The sequence below is a fragment of the Dinoponera quadriceps genome, unplaced genomic scaffold (genome assembly GCF_001313825.1).
Source record: "Dinoponera quadriceps isolate SergipeBrazil2010 unplaced genomic scaffold, ASM131382v1 scaffold113, whole genome shotgun sequence".
NCBI lineage: Eukaryota > Metazoa > Arthropoda > Insecta > Hymenoptera > Formicidae > Dinoponera > Dinoponera quadriceps.
In genome coordinates, this window is record NW_014554899.1 from 3,475,356 (window position 1) to 3,493,530 (window position 18,175).

Genomic DNA, 18,175 nt, shown 5'->3' on the forward strand with positions numbered 1-18,175 from the left:
ACGGAGCACTGTGATTACCGGTGTCAAGAGCCCGCCACGGATAGAATGTATAATATGGGTTATGCTGCGAATCCCAGCGCATGGCCGAGCATAATAAAATCTAATCACATGAATGAGTCGTCGATAATTCCAACTGGTCCGGTTGTAATCTCTTTCGAAACGATGTCACTGATACATGTGTAATTAATATACTTGCTATTACACACACACACACACACACGCGCGCGCGCGCGCGCTTTCGAGATCCGGCTTTGTAGAAATTATTCGCTTCTACAGTTCGAACGGACCGGCGAGTTGAGGAAGAATTTATTCGGCGTCTCGTTGGAATAATTTAATCTTATGTACTTTGGTGTGTTTCCGACGGTCTTCGGTACACTCGGAGCTGACCATGCCTCCCTCGTGAGAGAATTTTTTATCGGATCAACATTGACTCTGGGTAGGACTTTTCTCGAAAGACAGTGCTGTGATATGCAAAGTGCGTCGTAGCACATTCTTTTATTAATACTTCGTACAATATTTCTAAAAAGAATGCTATATATATGTATATCGTAATATAATAAAATCCTTTAAATATACGTTTTTGCATAATCCTAAGAACGTGCCGCGGCAGAAACGAATTATGGTCAATTTAATCTAAGTTTGAAACACATAATGGCGAAAAATTAACAGTAGGTATTAACAATATTTATAACTCTTATAAAAAAAAATATACATATTCCGACGTCATATAATTCCCTTTTTCTTATTTTTCAACGATATATGAATAGCATTAATATTAAACCGTCCGACGAATGTTCTCCCGGGTTTTCCTCGGCATATTATTCGCGCACGCATTGAATCGAATACTTGTAGCCTAGGTTGACACCGTAAGAAGTTAGATCAATTAATCTTAATTCTGTTGCTTAGCGATAAATCTTAAATACTAGTTAAGATTAATCGTTCCGACTCCTTAACGGCGTCGTCAGTGTCTTATGCGGCGAAGAAATGGGGGTTGAATGTATCCCGATGTTCTCCTTGCCTTTCCAATGAGATCGCTTTTCCTCCGCTTTTAATTTTTCTATGGTCTTTTGTTGCTGTTCAACTAATCGGATCTTGGTGGACAATTCCTAAAAAGAAATCATTAGCGTTTCAATCAGAAATTCCGACGGTGGATACAGATGCGAAAGCACGAACAATATCACGTAACATGCAGTTATTTACAAACGTTGTAACGTTTGTAACATGGTTCAGTATCATGTGCTGCGTTTGGACAAATAAAAACAATGTAGGATATGCTTCGAGGCAAAAACATTTATTTCTTTCAACAAAACTAATAAGTACTCGAAGAAATAATATGTAACTGATTATTACTATATACATATATTATTTCTTTACATATATTATATAGAATATGGTAATTAAACAGTACATCAACAGGTAGTTCCCGTTGAAACTGAATAATGATCGGCATGATATTTGACAATCGTTCGTGTCGAACAATAATTTGCATGGTACTCGTGCTTGCAAACAATATCGCGTACGCGTAGCGTTTTTGTTTGTTCTTAATAGTAACACAGACGTAATGTCATTAAAATGTCCCACACATAATATAATGAAACAGCAAAAAGCAGAACGACGAGCCAACGCACCTGTTCCAATTGGTAGATCTTATCTTTTAGCTGAGCTACATGCTTGATTCTTTGCTTAGGGTTCTGATGGCCGATCATATCTGCATACTTTCCGCTGATTTCCTCGAAATCCCTTTTGAGGCGGCTGCTGAGTTCTGCGATTTTCTTGGCTTCCCTGTAAAGAAAATAATACACATTTTTTTCTTTCTCAAATTATAATCAAGAATCGTTTTTTGTGCTAATCAAAACGCACTCTTCAGCCTCTTCTCGTCGCGCCCTCTCCTCCTGGAGTTGTTGCTTAAGCGCATTCTCCAAAGTTTCCCACTTACTTTGCTCCTCCTTTAATAACAGGGCGACTTTCTGTAACGAGATATTTTATTTCTAAACACTGTTCATGCCCGAAGTTTAATCGTTATGAGTGTTGATATTTAATACAGATATTAAAAAAAAAAAATCGTTAATACTGATAGACAAATTCGAATTTTATTACCATTATTACAGTATATATAATTTTGTCAGAAATTGTACATACTTCCGCATATTTCTTATCATTTTCGAGCAGCTCGACTTTCTTAGAAAGCTCTCGTACACGAGAATTCATCTATAAATATTCCGTATATGGTTAATAGATACACATTGTGTTAGTAGATTCACACTCTGACTTATCTTTTCGATGTTACATTTAAGCACACATACCTCATCTATGGAGTTCTTACACTGCGTTGCTCGAACTTGAAGTAATTGGTTATTTTCTTCTAGCGTTTTTTCTTGGCTCCTTAATTGCTCCTTGAGCTTGCTATTCGTCAGCTCCAATCGTGAAACGTTGACCGCTTGCGCATCATTTCGCTCCTCCAATGTGAGCAGCAGTCCTTGCGCCTGATTAAGATTATTAGCCATTTCGCCGAGTTGTTTTTTCATCTGCAATTAAAATATAACAGGCTTATCGTAAATTCGTTTTTAGAAAAAAAAAAATAATAAGGAACTCTTAATATTTTCGCAAATCACGGAGTGCAATTCCCGAACTGAACGCGAGCGTAGAAAATTACCTCGTCGTTTTGAAGCGACTTCTTCTCGCAATCGTTCTGAAGTCGCGCAATTTCCTCCGCTGCTACGCGTTTCAGATTTTCGATTTTCACCTCGAAGATGGGTTTGATCGCCTCGAATTCGGAGAGACTGCCGGCCTCTAGCTGGTCTACCATTCCCCTCTGCGCGTCCAGCTCCTCCATGAACACGTGCACTTGTTCGTTCACCAATTGCGAGTTATTGCGCATCGTACTAAGTAGATCCTTGTGCTCGCGTATACAGTCTTCACCGCGTTCCAGTTCATGTTGCAGTCTCTCCACTTCAGCGTTGCTCTGCGCCAGGCGATTGGTGAGTGCGACGACGGACGCCTGATTTTCGGCCATTATCACCTCAAACCTAAACATTTCCAAGTATTCCATCATGGATGATCGCCCGATAAGACGAAACGGACGAAAAGTCAATCGCCGATACCGACCTCTTCCTTCTGGAGACCATTTCGGCCGCTTCCGTCCTGATGTGATCTTTCAGAGCTCTCAATTCCTCCTTCTTCTCCGCTAATTCGGCTTCCGCTTTATCTAACTCGGCCTGCAAACTTTGACTAAAGCTCTCCTGAAAGTCACAAATTCATCGTGTCACAACATCGCGTTACATGTGGTGCCATCAATTCTGACGTCACGACCGTCACCTGAGTTTCCGCGGACGATCTCAGCTCCTCGAGCGTCGCGGAGAGCTTGGTGATTTCGGCGTCCCTCTGCGAAAGTTTCTCATCTAATGCAGTACGCTCCGTTTCCATACGGGCCAGACACGCTTTGTATCTTTCGGCAGCAAGTCTCATCTCCTCCTCCACGGTGTTTCGCGCCTCCCTAATCATGGCGTTGACCTAAAACCCCTCCCCACTTTAGTATGCCGCAGGAACACCTTGAACCGTGATAGCGGAAAGCGAGAAATGTTCTCAAACATCACAGAAAGCGAATCAGAGAAAAGCGAAAAAGTGGCAACGTCTACTGAGGAGGAAGAAGGGCGCAGCACTCCGTTTCCCGCAAGATTCCCCCAGATGTGTTTTCACGCAAGTGTTAGAGGAAAACGAGCAATCAGTCAGTGATGTTTGGCATTTTACGCACGTGTGACCCGCTTACTTTCGCGTCGCATTCAACGATTGCTCTTTTCACCCGTTCTTCGCTCTCGGCACGACACGCCGCTAAAGTTTCCCTCGTAACGACCTTCGCGTTATCGATCATTTTCTGGGCATGTTCCGTCATCCGTTTTTTCTCCTCCTTCATCTTTCTCTCGGATGCTTGCTTCAAATAGTCCAACTCCTTATCCCGCGCCATTGAAACCTGCGTAAAGCGATGTGCGTTTAACGAACGCGTTAAAAATAATCGTGAAAGTCAGAAAAGTGAGGTTGGACCGTCATAATTGTCCGCTAAGCAATAGGCAAGACCGTCAAGACTGAAAGATTATTGATCGACCATAACATCACATTAATATTAATTTAACGACATATTTTTATATTTGTACGTTTAGTTTTACTATTTTAATCTTTTGTATTTAAATTGATATCAATCACGCGAATAAGGTCGAAACGATATAACCGAAACATATGTTTTTAATTTTAAATATGTTGCTACATTATTAAATGTTTATCGCAAATAATAATCAACGTTTGGCTCTTAGAGAGCTATCCTTTTTTTTTTCTTTCATGATTGCATTTCTTGAGAGTCTTTAAATATATTATCGTCAAAAATGTTCGCTATTATTGAAGTAACGATGAGTGATCTTGGATCACCACGTACATTTTCCAGTTCCTTCAAGTACTCTTCTTTGGTATCTTCCAATAATTGCTCCAGTTTGGATTTCTCTTCGGCATGCTGATTCCTCATGTCATCCAAATCTTTCTTATATTTCTCCACCATAAGAGCATGCTTACTGTTCGAGAGCTCCAGCTCTTTCTGAGCCTCGTACAAACGCTGAGACACCTGAAGCGTGAATAAAAAAAGATTTCGTGAATAATCGCATGATTGAACAAGACGTTCATAGTAATGAACGCGTAAAATACACGTGGACTATACGCACATCTTTGTAAAGTCTCTGAACGTCCTCCAATTCTTCCGTAAGGAAAGCATTTGTCTCTTCTACTTCGTGCACCTTCTCTTTCACGTACGATTTGAGCGTCTCGTTCGAGATTAGCAATTCTTCTCTCTCTTTGGCGAAGTTATCCCGCAGAGATTCAATTTCTTTCTCATGTTTGTCGGTGAGATCGGAAATTCGCTTGATCGATTCGTCAGCTAACTTCTCGTATTCGGCCTTAAGCTCGTCTAATTCGCACTGCAGAGTGGACAATTGACTCTGAAGTCGCAGGATAACGTTCTGTCGCTTCTCCAATTTAGCCTCGAGATTAGAGCACTCCTGCGTTAAGTCCATGACACACACATCGAGCTGGCGTTTTTCCTCGCTCAATGATTCAATTTCGGTGTCATGGCGATCATGCTCCATCTCGAGTGTATTCAGAAGTTCCGCGATGCGCATCTCCAGTTCCGCGATCTGTTGCAAAGAGAAAGAGACACGTGATTCCAGCACGGTGATCTACGTCACGCTTTTCGAGCGAAGACAGTTCAACTCACCCGCAATTTTTTCTGCTTCTTTTTGGCGCATAATCCAACTTCCAGTGTGGTTATTTTTTTCGACAGTTCGGTCGCGCGATTTCGAAGTTCCGACTCGATTGTCTTTCGCGCCGAGAATTCGCGCTCCCTCTCCTCGGACACTTCCAATAATTGCAAGCGAAGTATCCGCATTTCTCCTTCGTGTTTCTTGTCGCGATTATTCAGTACTTCTTGTTGCAGCTCGGCCTGCAAAAGTCGGGGAAAGAAGGATTAAAAATACAACGGGAAACTTGGCGACGACGCTCGGTCGATATCAGAAGTAGCTTCCGCTTAGAAATTTCTATTTAGACAAAAGAGAGTAAAGAAATGTATTAACCATTGTTTCTATATCCTTGGTATGCTTCTCCTCCGTCTCGATCTGCTTTTTGCTCAACTCCTCTACTTCGAGCAGCAATTTCATCACATCTTCCTTCATTTCCTCGATATATTTCTCCTGCTCCTGTATAGTCTTATCCTTGTTTGAACATTCCACTTGAAGGTCCGCGAGGTGCTGGGCGGACTCGTATTTCATGCTTTGACTTCGAATCAAATCAGTCGATTCGAACTTGCCTTTGGCCTTACAAGAAACCACTCCTGTCAATTTCCCACCCAACCGTTTCCGAGGCATCTGAGGCTGTATGTAAAAATACGATCAAGTGTGATTTAATATTCGATTTAGTTCGTAACGATGCATCTCGACGACATTCGACGACCACATTTCCGAAAATCTCGCGTGTTCTCATAAGCTTCGCATTGCTTCGCATCATTTGATAGGGGAGAAGGTGATATTATAGCCTTCCATTTCATTTTGTACAATAACTTTGTTAATAATTAATATTTTTAATTGGAAACGTAACGACGTGATTTAATCGATTCTAAATTCAAAGATGTGAAATAATTATGATGAATATTTATTTGCTCAGGACGTTATTTATAAATGAATATGATGATACAATATAATGGGTCGAAGAGGAGCAAGGAATAGATTTAGAATAGATTAAAAAAATTAGTTTTTCTTTAAACATAGTGCTTTGTTACAAACTTATATATTTATTCAAAATAAACTTTCTCTTAGGAGAAACAATCATAAATATATATATATATATATGAGTGTATTTTTTAATGTAGATACTGATTTATTCAGAAGGTAGATATAAACTGTCAGAAGAGCAGTTTCTACAAAATGAACAGAAACTCAATTTGAATTATTGAATTATCGAATAACTATTTCGATACGAAAATCTCGAAAAAGGAGCCATATTAAATCTGTTTTAGTGGAGAGCTACAATAGCAAAATGTGCCATGCTATTGTTTGACTTTGCACAACTCGAAATGCGTACAGTGACGTAAAATGTTAAATAACGAGAAGGAAATAACGCGAACGATCGCGTTGCAAAATGCTATGTGTTGATTAGTAAATTTTCCGTAAATATACGGATGGATAAATAAATAAATGGCAATTTTTATACCGAGCATTCCCGGTACAAATCAGTTACAATTCTTACCGTGCGAAAGGAGGGGATCGAGATGACTCCAAGGCTCTTCCCGGACACCGATGCGTTACATTCCGCGCTGCACACGCTCTTAGCTTCCAAGAATCTGTCGGATTTTTCGATCACGAGTCCCCTCACTTTATTATCAAATTTTGGATCATAAGCGCCTGGCGGAGGAGCCTCGCCTGAAAAGAAAAACCTTCGTGTGCGCGCGTTTTTTCCTCATAAAATGAAAGAAGAACAATAACGAGCGCGTTCAGCAGAACGTTTATCTTACAACTGTTGGAAATTTTATGCGTTGACATTGGATTATTCCTCCGGATCCAAGAGAACAATAAACAATTCAATCATTCAACAATGAACAATTCAATCTCGGGTAAGGAAAACTTCCGACAATCGCAAAAATAAACGTTCTGCTGAATGTAGGCTTTCGTAGAAACACGTCATCTCCGTCGGAAATCGCGGAAGCTATTTAAACGCAGACATCGACGCCTATTCTTAAATAATACATATCGCGCGCAATCGATCGATTGCGCGAGGACGGAGATAAAGGGGGGAAGACAAAGGAGACAAGGGGGGGGGGAAGGAACGGCGGGGCCAAATGGACTTCCTTTTGGCGCGCGTCCTACCATACACGGGGAGCGGGCGCAAATGGGGAGACAGCTGTTCTGAACACAGGGGACACATCTCTATAGGGTCGTGGAATAACCAGGTGTAGTCGGCAACGTTCCCGGCCACCCCATCCGTCGTTCTTCTCGTCGTCCTCGTGGGGTAAAACGTCCTCCTCCTCTTTTTATTTCGCGCTTCTCCTTTCCCCGCAGGGATCAATATATAAAATTTAAAGGGCCCCGCAACGCGGCGATATATAAGGATAAGATATGAGGAATAAGGAGTAAAATACGATATCGCCTGTCTCTCTCTCTCTCTCTCTTTCTCTCGCCTCTTGAACGTCCGTACGCGGCGGAGATACCACGACGAGTAAACAGAGGAAGGAAGAAGAATAACGAGTGCGAATCGGGAGGCCAACGCGACCAGATGGATCGGCGGACGTGTGGAGCGGGAATACGCCCGGCGTTATCAGAGCAACTCATTGACGTCGTAATCAGTTAAAATACGAGACGTGAGCAATGTAAACAAATATTTTCTTCTTCTTTTCATGTTTGCACGTCGCGTGTATCAAGCTGCTTTATCGAAAAATTTCGCAGATACGTGAAGCACGTGCAAATTATTATCCGACGCAGTTGTGAAAATTGTACCTTTCGCCGGTGTTCATAGTCGAACCTTACATTTAAAGTCATCTTAAATTCATCCACAGATACTGTACGGCTCATTAATTTGCTACAAAGCAGTCGAAAATGAATTTAAGGGGATTCTGGAGTAGCCCTGTTTTAATGAAAAATTCCTCAGTACTAAACTTGTTACTGACTGCACAGAATTGACAATTTTTTTGCATAATTATACACGTTAACGGTTGACTTTGTTCGGAGAATGAAAAAATTAACAAATTAAATAACTTTTTCGGTTTTCCAATGAAATCAACCGTACAGCAACCAGCAACGAGTACAGTACTAAGGAATTTGCAGCAAAACAGGACGACTCCAGGATCCCCTTAAAGCAACCTTAAATATGAGATCCGATTACGAATACGAGCATTATACGAGTGATTACATATGAGTGATTAAATACGAGAAAATATATAAACGAGGCCTGCAATTATTACATTCCTTATTTGGCAAAGATGCGAAACACGTCATAGTCGTATGACGCAACACGAGGAAAATATTGTAGTAAAAATTGCCGCAAAATTCTGTGATACAGGACTATACCGGAATTATGACTGAAATTATGTGCTGTAATCCTTAGTAACGTGTATATATGAAATACATCGCTGAAGATCACAATATACATCACAATTTCAGTCACAATTCCGGTAAGGTTTGGCATGCAAATATGCAGAAATAAAGCTCGCGATGATCGATAGACCGAAGCCGCTGGAACGTGGATTTGGTTTCCGAGTGTCGAGATTATCGCGGAGCAAAAATAGCAGAGAGAATCGGACGGTGGAAGTCGCATGTTTGTGTCAAACCGTGATTCGCCGTTGGAGGATTTTCCCGCCAACGCGTCGTGTATATCGTGCCAACTGTCCCGTCTATTGACGACCTCCGACCGATTGACCCCCGGGTCCCGTTGCAGGCGTGTAGAGAGCAGACGAGAGTACCGGGAGCGGAATTAATCAACCGAGCCGGTGCAACGCAACAGGTCTCCCTCTCTCTCTCTCTCGTCGTGTTAACGAGAACCGACTTACTTCCGATCTCATTGAAGCGTTGTATCTTCGCCTTGGAGAAGGACATGTCGCCGCCGTGTCTCAGCACTTTCAAGAATACCGGAACACGGTTGACTCCGCGAGCGAGAAACGTCAACAAGCCGCGCGGAGATGAGAGGATCCCGACGACGACCGGTTGGCACCACGTTCCTCCGTTCGAATTCTCCTCCGTCGTCCACCCTCCGCGACCTCTGCGCCCCGTTTACTCCCGAAGAAACCCGCGAACCGAAAGCCGCACGACCGCACGTCCAACACTGCACGCCTGCACAACCGCCTCGAGCTCTTGCTCCGCATCGGTTATATTTCGATTTAAAACGACGGTTACCCGACGGCCGCGTGCGCCGATTCGCGTGTGCACATTGCGTGAACAGCCAATCGCGCGAGTCGCTGACACAACGGCTCCCATCTGACGCCTCCGTCTCCGTCCTCCCCGCGATCCTCCGCGACGCTGGCGCTCTCTCCGTCTTTCTTACGCAATCTCGGTTTCTGCGGGATCTCCGCCACGGGCCGCCACCATCTTCGACGAGAACTCGCAGCCGTGGTACGAGTCAACGACGGGCCGGACGGCCATTTGCTTTCGAGTAATACGACCCGACGGCCGGTCAGGCGTCCCTTCTTTTCGCGTATACACAAATAGCGCGATTCGGTGATAAGTCGGGGGAATATTTTATTTTCGACCGGTGCGACGCGCGAGATGACGAGTTCCTTGCTCTTCGCAGCTTTCGAGATATATCGCAGGCGTAGCGCGTACTCGAAATAACAGTGGCACGTCAAATGCCACGTTGTATCGAGCAGACCAATAGGAAGCAGCGCGATATTGTCTGCACGATTACCAGTGACCGCTGATGCGTCGCCGGTAAGAGAGTTGTTTTCCTCCTGCTGGATCTTCAAATTTCTCCCTCGGCATATCACCCCTCCTCGAAGCCGTTCGCGATGAAGTACAAGCTCTACGTTACATTCCTGCTCTTTTCCATCTTATGCTTAAGCTATGTCGCCTGTCAGTATAGGACGAAAAACGTAAGGATCTCTCGCGGTACTTCGTTCATCGCTGAGCAGACAGATTGTTTCCTCCGTGTCTTCCTCTCGACAAATGTCATTATTTTCGCAGAATCAAGGCTCCTCCTTGGCGGAGCGCGTGCAACAATTGATGGAAATGGCTGTGAAAAGATCGGTGCTGAAATTCAACGGGCCGAAATTTAAACAGTACATCAAAGCCACTCCGAGGAATTACTCTGTCATAGTTATGTTTACCGCCATGGCACCTCAGAGGCAATGTCAGATTTGCAGGTAAACCTACAGATATTGATACTTCAACAAAGAAACGCTGCAGAAAGCGCATATTTACGCAACAGTTTATTGCTGTTTCAGACATGCCAACGATGAGTTTACGATAGTAGCCAATTCATTTCGGTATTCCCAAGTATATTCCAACAAGCTGTTCTTTGTCTCTATCGATTTTGACGAGGGATCTGATGTATTTCAGTTGGTGAGAAAAAAATATTCATAAAAATATGACATATAGATATACAATTTATGTGGAAACACATTTTCTCTCTCAGTAAAGTTTAATTTTCTTTATCCTTTATCTAAGGCCAGCGGACATGCAGTATTTAATTTCTTCTACTTATATTCTTTCCCTTAACCTTTCCTTACAGGGTCTCTTATGATAGCATTTCACACCGTCTAAATGACAAAATGTTGAATTAAATTTAAATTTCACATCATGATAGTTTCCAACAGACTCGTTAAAACATATTGTTGCAGATGAGGTTAAATACTGCGCCTGTGTACATGCACTTTCCACCGAAGGGCAAGCCAAAGCCTGCCGATACTATTGATATCCAGAGAGTAGGATTTGCCGCAGAAGCAATAGCAAAATGGATTAGTGAGCGTACAGATATTCAGGTAACGCAAAACTTTTGTAGCATTGTAATGCGGTTGTATTACATGTATTATGACGTAGCTATGTCACAATTGTACTGATATTTATGTATTTATGCTTTCATGACATCTTTTATTGTTAATTATAGATCAGGGTATTTAGACCACCAAATTATTCTGGCACAATAGCGGTAGTAATGCTGCTAGTTCTCATAGGAGGTTTTCTGTATCTCAGACGTAACAACTTGGACTTTATCTATAATAGGACCATTTGGGGACTCGGTGCTTTGGTATGTTTTCTTCGGACACTTTTATTGTAGCCTTCTGAACAAGTGAAATTATGTCATTCATTTGCAGTTCTTCGCATTAACTATGATTTCTGGACAAATGTGGAATCATATTAGGGGACCACCTTTCATTCACAAATCACAGAGTGGAAATGTAGCTTATATTCATGGATCTTCTCAAGGACAGTTTGTATTAGAAACCTATATTGTTATGGTTTTAAGTATCCTTTTGCCGTATTTAGAAATTATTTTACATGAAAAAAGAAGTCAGAGACATAGAAAACAGAATAATATTTCATGTATTATCCTTAATTTAATGTGAAAAAGATGGAGCAGTGGTGTTAGGTATGATTTTAATGACCGAAGCTGCAGCTCGTAAAGGTGATGTTAAGAAGCGTAGGATATTTGCTGTGATAGGCTTGGCGTTAGTTGCAATTTTCTTTAGTCTTCTCTTGTCAATATTCAGGAACAAAGCTCAAGGCTACCCATATAGGTACGTGTTTGAAATTTTATCTATAATAAATTAATATACACACAAGTATTTCTTATCCGAAGCATGATGATATTGTTGAAATTGTGAAAATCCAGCAAAATTTTAATAGTGTCATCATGCTTCGTGTTGGTACATTTATAAGAACATTTATCATCGTATTCCAGGGAGGAATAATTTTTGTGTTTCAGCTTACTGTTCAAATAACTAATTCATGTAGGAAAGTATTTTCACACGATCTCCATTAAAGAACCTGAGACCTTTGCAATTTGATGTGAAATTAGAGTCGAACTAGGAACATTTTTTTACGAACCAAGGATAAAATGTTATATTGTTACAAATTTATCTTAATTTTCATCTCTTTATTACAATGTATGTATGTAAAATAATCCATCTTTACAATGATTCTTCTTCAATAAAAAAAATAATAATATATCACAAAATATATAAACCAACACCGCAAGAATGAACAAAATACGATAGCAATTTTTTAACTGCTTTATATTTTTACGACTTATTATTTTTATATGTATAAATGCCCGTCCAAATACGGAGTCATAGATAGTATTCCGATATTCACTGTCAGTATTGGAAATTTATAGTTTATGTTACATACATTATGGATTTTCAACATTTGCAGTAAATATCGGAAATGTGGTTATATTGATTAGCTTTGAACATATAGATGATAAGTCGCTATGATTCGCTTTATAATCATTATAATATACGAAACTAGTCATTTGGTATATTTCTATATTTGATAATCTGCCCTACCAGATAAAAGGAATTAAAGTTTTTCTCTTTTTGGGGTAATCTTTGAAAGTTGTATGATACCACTGATGAGACAAATACGCGGCCTCAGCCTACAAAGAAGTCATTCATATTTTTGCTAATCCAGGAGAGAAAATAAAATAAATATGAAATTACTTACCTGATTCACTGCAACCCAAAAAGTGACGTAATGATAAGTAGAAGCTCGCCAGAGGATTAGAGATAACATGAAATACATCAGTATCTCTGTGAATTGCAACGGATTTGATATATATTCGAACAATCCATGAAATGGCACATTATGACTGTAAGACACAACAGCACCGTCTTTATTCTTACGCAGCTTCGCGAGAATAAAATTACTGTGAAGTTGCATATACGAGGCCCATAGAAATATGAACGCAGAAACAAGTGTGGTGATTGTCAATGGATTCCAGGGTCTATTCGTGTAAGAATCTGCATGAAAAAAATCATATATTGGGAACAAGAGAAAAGGATAGTATAATCAAAAGTTTGCAAATTTTCAAGACGTACCTCTAACAAATCCTTCGGATTCGCCTATCAAACATAGGAGTGTTCCTAAATAATGTATATATCCAATTAAATACGGGAACACATGTATTTTCTGATCGCTAAATATACTGACACAGGTTGTTTCGTACAGTCTTTTCCAACATTGTACGTATAATAAAATAATAGCTACGATTACGTTTTCTGCTGGTACTAAAAGAAATAAAATGTCAATCATTCATATGTCTATATTATTTACATTATTATAATTCTGAACACAGAATATTAATAATAGTGCTTTGATCAAAGAAAACAGCATACCTAAAGGTTTTCTGGATGCTCCAAATAATGTATCTAATAATATTAATATAACTTCAGGTATTTTCCCGTCATAGAAATGTTTATAAAATATGAAACAAAGTGTAACCGTCGATGCCGGCGCGGCGAAAATGTAAAAATGTTTAAACCATCTGAAAATTGAAAAATGTCAAGTTTTATTATCAAAACGTGAAAATACAAACTTTTGTTTCTTCATTTGTGATATGAAGTATCTTTGACGATCGTACATATAACTATATATTTTCATCTTTAAAAAACATATGTATTTAAATGTTAACTTACCTTTTGGGTACTTCGCACTTTGCCACTAAGGCATGATGAACTTTCGAACTATATTTGCCGTAACGATAAGGACGCGTCAACCATATCGGCAAATAAGGTTCCATGTAATTAATTAACAATCCCCATCCTCCCGTCACAACTGCGTTGAAAATGAAAAGATAACGTATGATGTTTATTTGCATTTCTCAATCTTTCCTGTAACGTTCGGAAGCCGACTGAACAGTACAAAGTAAAGCGTGTTTCAGTGTATAGCTTTCTCCACGATCTAGGTCACTGGAATGAAACAGAATTTCCTTCAGCGAATATTCATATCTTTGCGTCGCAGCATGAAAACATTTCCTTATCGTGACCATTTATTCAAAATGTTGCACAACGTATAAAAATATTCTTTTCAGAAACAATGTATACGTACAACAAAACAAATTAATTGTCTGTAATCTACATTTACTAAAATTTATGAACATTCTCTAAGCAAACGAGATTTATAAGCGTGAAATATGTTGCACCACTACCAAGAATTCATCTTACACGTACATGTAATGATATAACTCTTTACTTTTATGTGACAACATAGCGGTCTGTTACCGAAAATTTATAATATACCTGAACTATAGATTTTCAATATTGGCAGTCGCAATGTAAGTTTAACCCTTTCGCTCCGACGGGCGTATATATACGCCCTCGAAAAATGACCATTCATATACGAAGAGCATATATATACGCTCTGGAAAAGTGAGCGCTGAGGTACGAAGAGCGTACATATACGTTCATACCATATATATTTTTATTTCATACTTTACATGAGATACTTTTGTTAATCGAGTATCTGGCAACGCTGCATGCCTCAAACAGTTGACTATCATGAAATAAAACACCACCGACAAGAAAAAATAAATTAAATTATTAATTAATAATAAATTAAATTATTATTAAATTAAAAAAATAAATTATGATTATAAATTTTTATATTTTAGAAAGTAAAATGATATTACTAAATATAATAAATATCATTGTAAAATTTAGAGAACAAGAAACGACTTCTACTTCGTAGCATTCTGTACCTCAGTGTCAACTACTCAGTAATGCGCTCCGTTCACAGCGATCACATTTTTTCACAAGCGCTCCGTAGCGAAAAGGTTAAGGCTCTTATACCTCTATTTTATAGCTTTTAGCGACAGTATTGTTATCATTACGTTGCTGATGCACCGCTTCATTATCATATGATTTATCTGCGCTACGATAACGTAACGATAACATTCTGCCGTTAAAAATTACAAAATAAGCCTATCGATTCTTCACTGCAATCATCTGTGTTTAATTTTCTAATGGTAAGGTTGGGGTCGGGTCCAACCTTATACCCTGTTTTGCTCATTTTTCATCTGATTAATATACAAAATGGGTAAAAGAAGCAAATAATAACATGAAATTACTTTCTCTGTTTATAGATGAAAAATACAATAAAGTTTACGAACCAACTTTAAATAATTACAAACGCAGTAAAATACCATGAAAAGCGTATGAATGGGAAATTATAACTGATGTTATAATTGTTGTTGTAAATATGTTATGTAATAATAATTATAATTGATGTTGTGTCATTATTAGTCGGTGTTGGCTAGGTTCTATGAGTATACAAATATTCTTAAGAAAAATACTCACAGAGTACTCATAAAGTATTCCAATGCTATATCTAGGATATCGGGAAAGAAATAGCATAATCAGCTCTCACTTTGAGCCAAATTATATAATGTAGGCAACACGTGTTACAGTAAAGATAATTTATTATCTGAAAAATATTTGTAGTGTGTCTATATGTATGTGCAAACAGTTTGAGTATAGTATTTAAAAATAAGGAACAAGTGATTTAATACTAATTTCACAAGTGTAAAGAAATAAAGTGGAATTAATATAATCTCGATCACTCGCGTCGCACAGATACGATTGCACGGTTCAATTAGGACGGTATCATCTGAGTGTAGTGTGTCGACCCGGATCACTCATATCGGTGAAGTGTTAAATTTATCGTACGCGCGAACCTCTATTCGAAAAACCAAACTGTCGTGTTGCACGAAATCCATCACGTCGTTCAAGCGCACGAATTCGATGTAACCGAAGCTACGTTTATTCAATTCGCATGTTGGCCTGCGAAACGCCTCGAGATCCGGCCTTGACAATGTCATTTCGCGTATGTTCTTCCCGGAATCACGCGGATGTACCAACACGAAGCACATCGTGCCGTTGAACGGCCAATCGAGGGCGTCGTCGTTCTCCGACTTCATAATATGCAAGAGCAATGAGAGATAATTCGAGTCCCTGGAGGACACGTTGATCCTAGCGCAGATCTTATATCCGTTCGAACTCGTGTAAAAGCCGGGACTGTAAAACATCTTTAGAGGATCGCTCATCATGGTCGTGAGTTTCTCTTGGAAGGACTTCAACCTCCACACGTAAACCCCGTTGCAATTTCGTAAGCACGTCTCTTCCTGATTAAAGCTGATCGACGTTTGCAGTGCAGTTAATTGCTTTTTCTGATTAGAAACCGTTATAATGAGCTCGCGATTTTCCTGCTCTAAAATCACTAATCTTTCGTACAGGTTTCTGAAAATAGAATTCCGTGTCAATCCTTGTCTCGACAAGTATTCCGGCATAATTTGGAATAGGCGGTATACTTCATCAACAGTTCCCAATTAGGAGGGGGTCCTTCCCTTTCGGAAACCTGCGTCTCTTTCTTGGGAGGTGGGTCCCACAATTTCGACTCCGCTGACATAGCAGTGGTGGTACCTGCTATATACAGCAATCGTAAGGGTACATTCAATGAAGGGTACAGATCATTCATATCTTCGATCGTATGAAGAAAATATACCTTGAGACTCGGAAAGATTTCTCTTATAAGTGCACTGACTAATGTGCGTTTCCATGTCCACAGGTGACAATCCCACTTGACAGCCGAATTGCTGATAGGGACAGTTCGTACGTTGCTGGGATATCTCCCTGCTGGTGTAAAGATCTCTGAAGAGATCATTTTCAGACTTCAACGGTCGACTGTCGACAGGGCAACAAGCACCGTTCTTCCTGACAATCAATATGAACGATTTAATGCTTAATGTGCTACGATGGGACGTCGACTAAAATAAAAGGTGAGACTTACTGAAGCCAAGTGTATATGCACTGTGAACAGAACTTATGTCCGCAGGATGTTAAAACCGGATCGCGTAGCCATGTTAGACAAATGGGACACTCGAATCTAGGCTCTAGGTTCTCGCTTTCACCACACTGCGCGCAACGAAATTGCAAATGGATTTACAAGTCCGACAGTCAGTCCGATTAGTACGAAACTCAAAGCGAATGCTGAGTCGTGCAAGAGTGTGAGTGTTAATGGTGGAAATTAGTTTTGTCGCGTCAAATGACAAAGTCAAGATCTCTCGATCGACACAAATCGCACACAGACGAGGAATACTCACATTTCCATTCTCCTCGGCGGCCTTAGCAGACACAGTCGCGCTGCTCGGTTCTTCCATAATCTACAATAACGGCCATTGTTAAACCATCGATATGCACCAAGTGTCGAACAGTCGGACGATTATAATTTGAAAGTATGACTCACCATGGACGTATGATGATCATGATCTGGATGACGTAATTACGCGCGATGAGTCATTTTCTCGTCGCGTACATACAAAGGATACGAATTCTTGTAGAATTGTTAACTTCTTACCATGTGGCCTCGTGATGAAGACAGCGAGACCAATCGTCGTCTCGCGTACAAGAGCCGAGAAACGTTAAAGATCCTACAGATGATGATGAGAGACGATAATTCCGAGTGAAAAATCGGGGCAATAGTTGTTCATTAAGTAAGATCTATTTGAATTTCGTGGCTTCTGTTACAACATTCTTTTCGTTTCTCTGTCTATAGGTTTCACACGTTCTAATTTGGCAAAAGAAGAAAGCGTCACAGAACAATAGAACGCTTGAAAGGGGGTCGTAAGAATACGAGAGGAAAATAAGAGTGGATATAAATGACGAGCGATACCACACATGTGTCTCTATTCTCATTGTATGAACATGTGTGTGGTATCGCTCGTAATTTATATCCACTCTTATTTTCCTCTCGTATGCTTAAGACCCCCTTTCAGAACGTACCTCTCCCTTTGCTACTTTCCTTCCAATCATATTATAGCCCACTTCCCTGAAAACGTTTAAAAATAGCCGATTTCACATGGTCAGATATATAAACTGTCAAGTTCCTGCTCGTGACGCTGCCATGTCCGCTATAAGTAAAATAGTAAAGTACACCGCGCGTGTCATCTGTTGTAACAATGTGATAGTAATGCAGGAACTTCGTTACCTTTATATGGCAAAGAGGATGTTGCCATACCATGAGAGTTTTGCCGCCGCTTTTGAAGAAGAGACTAATTTGTATGTTTATTTTACTGTTCAAATAACTTATTCATGTAGAAAAAGATTTTCACACGACCCAAGCAAAACAAAGTACCATATAAAAATCAAAATGATGTTAAAATGATATAATTG

At 39.9% G+C, this 18,175-nt stretch overlaps 4 protein-coding genes across 7 annotated transcripts; 1 reads left to right on the forward strand and 3 right to left on the reverse strand.

Moving 5' to 3' along the window:
• Window positions 1–588: 588 nt before the first annotated feature.
• Window positions 589–9,442, reverse strand: LOC106742474 (hyaluronan mediated motility receptor-like). 2 transcript variants are annotated; one of them, XM_014615431.1, is made up of 15 exons: window positions 9,068–9,442; window positions 6,775–6,947; window positions 5,607–5,903; window positions 5,252–5,476; window positions 4,704–5,171; window positions 4,424–4,606; window positions 3,767–3,967; window positions 3,316–3,510; window positions 3,106–3,239; window positions 2,654–3,026; window positions 2,304–2,525; window positions 2,140–2,208; window positions 1,861–1,967; window positions 1,629–1,782; window positions 589–1,106 (listed from the first exon to the last, which is right to left on the reverse strand). In XM_014615431.1, exons 1-15 carry the CDS (start codon window positions 9,111–9,113, stop codon window positions 933–935), a joined length of 3,021 nt encoding a protein of 1,006 aa, XP_014470917.1. In that variant the 5' UTR covers window positions 9,114–9,442; the 3' UTR covers window positions 589–932. The 2 variants fall into 2 exon arrangements, with proteins under 2 accessions (XP_014470917.1, XP_014470916.1); XM_014615430.1 differs by having other exon boundaries at window positions 3,752–3,967.
• Window positions 9,443–9,667: 225 nt separating this feature from the next.
• LOC106742595 (tumor suppressor candidate 3) lies at window positions 9,668–12,176 on the forward strand. Of its 2 annotated transcripts, none has more exons than XM_014615718.1 (8): window positions 9,668–10,102; window positions 10,194–10,372; window positions 10,454–10,571; window positions 10,850–10,990; window positions 11,116–11,256; window positions 11,324–11,474; window positions 11,581–11,746; window positions 11,911–12,176. In XM_014615718.1, exons 1-8 carry the CDS (start codon window positions 10,019–10,021, stop codon window positions 11,918–11,920), a joined length of 990 nt encoding a protein of 329 aa, XP_014471204.1. In that variant the 5' UTR covers window positions 9,668–10,018; the 3' UTR covers window positions 11,921–12,176. The 2 variants fall into 2 exon arrangements, with proteins under 2 accessions (XP_014471204.1, XP_014471203.1); XM_014615717.1 differs by having other exon boundaries at window positions 9,670–10,102; window positions 11,935–12,176.
• A 70-nt stretch (window positions 12,177–12,246) lies between these two features.
• LOC106742596 (polyprenol reductase-like) lies at window positions 12,247–13,042 on the reverse strand. The gene is made up of 2 exons (XM_014615719.1): window positions 12,675–13,042; window positions 12,247–12,606 (listed from the first exon to the last, which is right to left on the reverse strand). The coding sequence occupies exons 1-2, from the start codon at window positions 12,888–12,890 to the stop codon at window positions 12,514–12,516; spliced, it is 309 nt and encodes a 102-aa protein (XP_014471205.1). The 5' UTR covers window positions 12,891–13,042; the 3' UTR covers window positions 12,247–12,513.
• A 2,366-nt stretch (window positions 13,043–15,408) lies between these two features.
• On the reverse strand, window positions 15,409–17,779 carry LOC106742594 (TNF receptor-associated factor 6). Of its 2 annotated transcripts, none has more exons than XM_014615715.1 (6): window positions 17,250–17,779; window positions 17,107–17,166; window positions 16,794–16,918; window positions 16,509–16,717; window positions 16,315–16,426; window positions 15,409–16,243 (listed from the first exon to the last, which is right to left on the reverse strand). In XM_014615715.1, the coding sequence occupies exons 1-6, from the start codon at window positions 17,250–17,252 to the stop codon at window positions 15,643–15,645; spliced, it is 1,110 nt and encodes a 369-aa protein (XP_014471201.1). In that variant the 5' UTR covers window positions 17,253–17,779; the 3' UTR covers window positions 15,409–15,642. The 2 variants fall into 2 exon arrangements, with proteins under 2 accessions (XP_014471201.1, XP_014471200.1); XM_014615714.1 differs by having other exon boundaries at window positions 16,315–16,429.
• Window positions 17,780–18,175: the final 396 nt, after the last annotated feature.